At 42.8% G+C, this 7,649-nt stretch overlaps 1 protein-coding gene across 1 annotated transcript; it reads right to left on the reverse strand.

The window, feature by feature from the left end:
- Positions 1-3,064: 3,064 nt before the first annotated feature.
- On the reverse strand, positions 3,065-6,798 carry LOC134184507 (insulin-like growth factor 1 receptor). Its single transcript, XM_062652215.1, has 5 exons — positions 6,463-6,798; positions 5,997-6,371; positions 5,574-5,930; positions 4,488-4,912; positions 3,065-4,073 (listed from the first exon to the last, which is right to left on the reverse strand). Exons 1-5 carry the CDS (start codon positions 6,749-6,751, stop codon positions 3,372-3,374), a joined length of 2,148 nt encoding a protein of 715 aa, XP_062508199.1. The 5' UTR covers positions 6,752-6,798; the 3' UTR covers positions 3,065-3,371.
- Positions 6,799-7,649: the final 851 nt, after the last annotated feature.

Below are 7,649 nucleotides of genomic sequence, written 5' to 3' on the forward strand. Positions count from 1 at the left end.
CCACCTAGTAGTTGACAGTAGTCGATCAATCGCTAACGATCTTTTCAAACTGTGCCTAGAGACGTACTCCTACATGTAGAGCCCGCCTAATTAGCTAGACACTTGCTATGATGTAACTCTAGTCATTACTATGCACTTGTAATACGAAAAAAACATTTTTGAGAAAATGATGGGGATGAGTATGAACTTAATCATGCTCATCTTCTACATCACAATCCAGTACTCTGAGTGGGATGGACGAAATGGTCACGCACCCTGAGGCCACCCGCTGACATCAATGAGCCGACGAATCGACATCAACGAGCCGACTATTCGACATCAACGAGCCGACGAATCGACATCACCGAGCCGACGAAACGACATCAACGAGCCGACGAATCGACATCAACGAGCCGACGATTCGACATCAACGAGCCGACGTCGACAGCAACGAGCCGACGAATCGACATCAGTGAGCCGACGAAACGACTTTTGACACACATGGCGCGCCATGGAAAAGACAACAGCAGACAATGGCTGACCAGGCTTAGGAACAACTCTGCCACGTACAATAATTGAGTTGGCCCTTATGTTGATATCAAACGAATCGAGCACAATGTCTGTAATATCAAGTGCAAATCACTAATTTATTCGCAATTTTGTGCATCAATTATCTTACCTGGAGCATTGGAATCGTTGAAGGCGATACACGTCTTATTGTAAATCGTTTCCATATCCGTGTCGCTTAGTTGGAAAGCTGTGTGGCTGTAGACACGAAATCGGTTATATCCGCCGTTACGGTAAGGGTCAAACGTTTTGTAGACAAGTCAAACGACAGTGTTTGCTCTTCAGATCCCAATCGGGGATCCTAGAATGAAACTCTCCCATGCTGTATTTGTAAACGAGAACGGCATGACTGGGTACTCCAAATTCATCAGACTTCTCCATCCAAATAAGCTGCAGAGCGTGAGACACAAAGAGAACATGGATGAGAACTTTAAACGTTTCTACATTGGACACGAACTCCGGTCGAGGTGGTGGCTCGGAGCAGCGCACTTGCAGGTGCGTCATCATGCGGTCAATCAAGTCGGTCGACCATTCTTTACTGGCAGTCTGCAGAGTCTCTTTTTTAGAAACACAGAACCATCTTGCAAATATCGTCATCCCGTTGTAGGTCGGCCAAAGAAAAGTAGTGGATGGAGACCAACTGTTGGCGCTGAGGTGTAAATCCTGTGTCAATAGAAGGACTTCTCATCCACTGTAGAAGTGTCGTGCGAGAAACGAAAGCAAAAACAACTTGTGATAAAGAAGTCGTAAAAATTGAATCGTATTCGAATTCTCGGCACCGACCGCAAGCCCCATTGCTTCAAGAGAGTTTGTGCGAGAGTCGCACAATACGGGTACACGACGTCATCTTTACCTGTCTTTCTCGGCTCCACTTCTACCTTGATATTCTCTTTAAATACAGGACCAAATAGTTCGAACTCGCTCTCAGAATCATTGGAGACGGCTGACTTGTCGATCACACCCACTGCAGCTGCGTTTTTGGAAGTCCTTTAACAGACACATTGTGGTATGATGCAGACACTCTGAGCGGTCGCTAGACACCACGCCTACCGGAGCATCTAGAGCAAAACGCTCTAATCTTCTTGTCGTTGGTGTGGTCCTCTCTCCATTCGGATCGAGTCCTACGTCTTAGACAAGAAGTTCAGGATCGCAGAGAGCATCGAAAGTTACGGCATCCATGTGAGCCAGTGGGCATCTATCATTTCCTGGAACGGTCTCAACGTTCTCGCTCAGAAATCCTTCCTCGCACACGTCGCAGTGAGCGTCGTCGACGTGAAGCGTTGCGTTACAGTTACAAATACTCGTTTCTTGACTGCACATCGCACAGTAAAGCGACAAGTAGACACCAAATCCGTTGCATCAACATTTCACGTGCTCAGTTGGCTCACACAGGTTAATGTCGGAGGTAACGACGGGCAGCTTTACTGCAACCAGCGCAATAACGACGACGACGAGTAATCAGCTTGTTGTATCCATCTACTCGCTTTAATTGACGCGACAGACTTTAGTGACACCGTTATCTCGTCCACCGATCTATATTGGCAGAATAGGTGGGCTAGATATTTTCCAAAAAAATATTTAGAGCCTGCCACTTCTGCGACACCCCACATGAACGTGATCTACGCGTCCACAGAAATTCTAATGCTAATCAGCCTAAGATAAATCCACTTTGTTGCGTACGGTTGCGTTCTTATCTCGATTCGTAATGAATTTATTGTCAGAGGCGACGTCGGACAGATTGTTGAGACCGGATGTTTATAGTTGTTGACACGCCTGCATCAGACAGTAAATTGTAAAACCGGATGGAGTTACTAACGTGAGTCTCTTCAATATACTTGTTTGATCTACGGGTTTCTGCGTTGTGTGTGTGTGTGTGTGTGTGTGTGTGTGTGTGTGTGTGCGTGCGTGCGTGCGTGCGTGCGTGTGTGTGTGCGTGCGCGCGCGCGCGCGTGTGTGTATGTGTGTGTGGATCCAATGCACGATTTTGCTGAGTGGTGGTGCGGTGATACCGTATACAAGATGAAACATTGACGAGAATACGTTTTGGCTGTTTGTTAAGAAATTGACGGACAAAACATAGATATTGGCCGATTTTATTTTTAGCGGTTGGACATTGTTGTTTGATAACTAATATATGTCTTACCATAAGTGTTCTTGATGTGTTTGTGATTGACAGCAGTGTTTGTGGCTCACATTTCCATGCTTGCTGCATGGTCTCCAACTGCAAAGGCACAAGTTTGCTGGTCCATGTGCCTGATAACGTCAACATATCCCGGAGGCCAAATTAATGGCGGATTTTATATTGGTGGACACTGAAAAATTCGCCAAAATAAATTCCTTACCAATATTCATCTTATACAGTAGTTTTTATTTATGACGTCAGTATGAGTATAAATTATTTTTGGAAGTATGATACATAAACTTAAAACAAGTTTAGAAAACGAGTTTCAAACAGAGTATCTTAACTTAATCAGGGTAGCAACTTAAGAGCACGTGACTCTTATAAACACGCTTATAGACTTTACACATAACTAATATATTTAATCAGCTATACTCCATCCTGGAAGCTTACAGCAAAACCCGCTCATAAAATGACGTTTCAAGAAATAGTCCGGCGAATGTCTAACCTGCCGATCTGCATGCTTCCTACTCCCATGCGAGATATGATACAACCCCGTATATACCCAGCACTACCCCAACAGTTAAAACTATTAATATCACCATCAAACTACAATAATCGTACTATTACGTGGACAGGCGTCCAAACAGAACTATTGCGCTATTGTATTGTGCAAGATGGTGTTCCTCATTCATGGTAAAGTCAATTACAGTGCCGTGTCCTTGCCCTCATCGTCTGCTACGACACCAGCTAGCATCAGTTCTTGAGCAGTAACCAGGTCGTCGTCCAGAGCATTTCCGTAAGCACTCAATGTACGATCCAACGTATTGACGACGTCGTCAAAACAAGGACGTTGATCGACGTTAATCTTCCAGCAATCGAACAGCAACTCTTGCTCTTGCATTGGAATGAGAAGAGTATTTCCTACTTTGGTAGTGATGAGAAATGGTAGAGGAGGTAGAGGGAGGCGATTAGAAATATAGCGAAATAGGTCAGTGTTTGACAGCCCAGGGTATGGCGTCAAACCAAAACTATAAACTTCCCAGCAGAGAACACCAAACGACCACACGTCGCTTTTCTCGCTGTATCGCCTTTCGTACGAAGCCTCCGGACTCATCCAGCGAAACGGTACGTTTCCTTGTCCCTTTTTCATTCGAATTTCTCTGAATTCTTCGTCGATGACGACGGCCATTCCGAAATCGCTCACTTTGACAATCAGTCTTTCACCGTCTTCGTGAATCAAGCAGTTTCTGGCTGCGATATCACGATGAATGATATTCTGTTTGCTGACCGCTTGAAGACCGCATGCAATCTGATGGAGAAGGTCGCATTTAAGAGCAGCAAACGTTGATGCAAAATTCTCTGCTGTTTTTGGTTTCAATATTTTGAGTAGTCGGTTTAGATTTCCCTGGAAGAGATACACGGTAACAATGCCGTATGGAAAACTATATATATATATATATATATATATATATATATATATATATATATATATATATATATATATATATAGTATATATATATAGGTATAGAGATATAGGTATAGATATACCATGGTCACGTAACATGCGACCAGTACGTATTCAGGTGGTGTATATGAATTATTGCACGGCAAATGTGTAATAATTTACTTCCGGTTATTATAGCACTCACCTGTACACGTCACGTGACCATGGTATAAATAATTTATCGCATAATTAGCGTACTATATGACTTTTACTGTATTATTTAGCACGCTAATATACGATAACCTATGTGTGTGTGTGTGTGTGTATGTATGTATGTATGTATACTGTAAGAAAGTGTCAATGATATCTTTTACCCTATTGACGTATTCCATAATCATAAGATAAGGTTCGTCTTGAGAGCAGACGTGCAGCAAGCATACGACGTTCACGTGATCGACACGCAAGGAAATCTTTGCTTCTCTAATGAAGTCACTTTTCAAGTCATAACTAGTGTTTGTTTGTAGTTGTTTGACAGCCACTCGTCTACTGTTATCGTGCGAGCATATCCATCCCATCATCACGCAGCCAAATGCCCCTGATCCAAGCTTCTGGGTGTCTTCCGGTAAGTCTAGATTGCTGCGTTGGAGTTCGACCTGCCGCAAACCGTCGTCGTCCAATTCTCTTTCTAGCACTTTCTTTGGTCTCCAACGATAAATGTAATACAAGGCAACTAAAGTTGTGGAAACGATAAGAAGCGCGGCAACAACCGAAATGGGAACAACCCAGGCTGTAAATGCTTCTGTAAAACAGACAAACATACAAAGTTCAGTTAGTGTGTGTTTGTGTGTGTGTGTGTGTGTTTGCGCGCGCGCTTGCGCGTGCGTGCGTGCGTGCGTGTGCGTGCATGCGTGCGTACGTGTGTGTGTGTGTGTGTGTGTGTGTGTGTGTGTGTGTGTGTGTGTGTGTGTGTGTGTGTGTGTGTGTGTGTGTGTGTGTGTGTGTGTGTGTGTGTGTGTGTGTGTGTGTGTGTGTGTGTGTGTGTGTGTGTGTGTGTGTGTGTGTGTGTGTGTGTGTGTGTGTGTGTGTGTGTGTGTGTGTGTGTGTGTGTGTGTGTGTGTGTGTGTGTGTGTGTGTGTGTGTGTGTGTGTGTGTGTGTGTGTGTGTGTGTGTGTGTGTGTGTGTGTGTGTGTGTGTGTGTGTGTGTGTGTGTGTGTGTGTGTGTGTGTGTGTGTGTGTGTGTGTGTGTGTGTAACTTACATAAACAACTATCAATTATACTTTCCATTTACAATAGTAGAATGATTCTAAATTCTAAATAGATTACATTTAGTTATAGATAGCTTCTCAGATTAGATTTTCCCACTTAGGTAGAATATCAATTAAAAAATTATATATAAATATATAAATATATGAATATATATTTTATTTTTAGAGAGAATCTATTACTATCTGTTCCTCACCTTTGTTAGAATTTGATGATAAATGACCGCAATATTGAGATTGACTAGTAGAATTTCCAATTTCATTGACAGAAATGATCCTAAACCGGTAGCGGTGATCTACAGTCACTTGTCGTATGGTACAGTTGACTATGTCATCTTGTGACAAACAATGGATGGGATCGTCGTCATTAAGAGGTTTTAGCGATGAGCCGTCGAGAGAAAACGAACGGTCAGAACGAAGATCGTCATTAATCCACATGAGAGTAATATTAACAGATTGACTGTTGCTTCGTCCTTTCTTCCACAACAAAGTTGAAAAGGACGCGTTTGAATTTGATGTTATTTGACAGTCAAGTGGTGTCGATGGTAACGGAACTAGGAAGCAAAAGCCACCATCTGCATGTAACAATACAAATATGAAATAAACATCATGACACTTACTGTCAGGACATGTTCTATCTTTTACTGATTTTGCATCGCATCCTTTGGCATTACATGCTCTTATTTGAAACGTGTAAAGAGTGTAAGCCTGCAGTCCTGATATGTTGCAAAACGCTTCGACGTCTGGTACCATCCACCAGCAAAAAGGAATTTGTGAAACGGATGAGCTCTCACACGTAGCGTTCACTGGAGGTCTTTTCGAACAGGATAGAACTGCTGGATCTAGTTCATCAGCTGAGCTGTATTTAAGTGTTATGTTTTGTCTACTGATTGGTCCGGGTTGTTTTTGTTCGTTTAAGTTCCAAGATATTTTTGGATGCGATGGTACACGTGGACATCCCAATAACCACAAGTTGAAAAAGCCATCAGAAGGTTCTATGAAATACAAATATTTAAAATAATCTACACATATCCCATATAATGCAAGTTGAATAGTACAAAAATGCATCTGTACTGTACGACTTACTTAGAAAGTCAGTAGAATCGTTCACGCATTGTGATGGTCCCAACAGTACGTTTCCGTTCTGTCTGTCGATGGTTGCAACGTAAATACATAGTTCATAAAGATTTGCCGGTTGGAGATCTCTAACGGTGTAACGGTCACTGAGAGAGCGGTCAGGATATGTTCTGTCAGAGTAATAGTCAAAGTCGCCGCTAGCCGTGTTCGACTCAGATTGCCACGTGATGCGATAGAAAAAGATTCCCGTTTCGTCGTTGAGTGACTCTTGACTGGGCACTTTCCATTCAAGAGACATAGAGATGGGCGTTCGCTTCCACACAGATAACGCCGATACTCCATCTTGTGGATCTACATAACAAATTTACAAACGAAGGTATAGACTATATTTATAACATATTGTATATGCAAATTACGTGTAAGCAGAGACGTTCGATAGAATATTTGAGAGTAAAATCCTCGTTTATCTTGGGCATCCAGTTGCATCCAAACTGCGTACGTACTGTTTCTTAGCAAATATTCTCCACTAATATAATATGTTTTGTGAAGAGTTTTCGAGAGATCGATGATATGACTGAAGATGAGAGGAAAGATCGTTTGCTTTGGAGCAACGACGACAGGGGCGTAATAGACAGAGACAGAAACGGGCTGGTCATACAGGCAACCATCGCTGTCCCAATGTACTTCTATTCCACCAGACTTGTTGCTGAATACGCTGACAGACTTTGGAGCATTCAGACCTAAACGTATCGCATACGTTAAATAAAATTTAGTTTTTGGACAGCAACGTGTGCCTGCCTAAACACACACACACACACACACACACACACACACACACACACACACACACACACACACACACACACACACACACTTAAAACGAGAGACTTACGTGACGTTGGCGTCCAAAACGTATATATTTCCGCCGTTTCGCTGTCGTTTAATAAACAGCAGCTAATGTTGTGCAACAAATTATATGACGTAACTTGCACTGTGTACTCTTCAAATGGTTTCAAGTCTGTAATGAGCCATTGTTGGTTGTCTATCACGTCAACGACACGTTCCTGTGCCTCGAGACAAGTATGAACGAATGAATTGCCGTAATACCGCAGACGATAACCGACTTGACCGTTTGGATAAATTGGCGCATCCCAAGACACTTGAGCCACTGATGGATCATTACCAAGTACGACACG

The sequence above is a fragment of the Corticium candelabrum genome, chromosome 9 (genome assembly GCF_963422355.1).
Source record: "Corticium candelabrum chromosome 9, ooCorCand1.1, whole genome shotgun sequence".
In the NCBI taxonomy this organism is placed as follows: Eukaryota; Metazoa; Porifera; class Homoscleromorpha; order Homosclerophorida; family Plakinidae; genus Corticium; species Corticium candelabrum.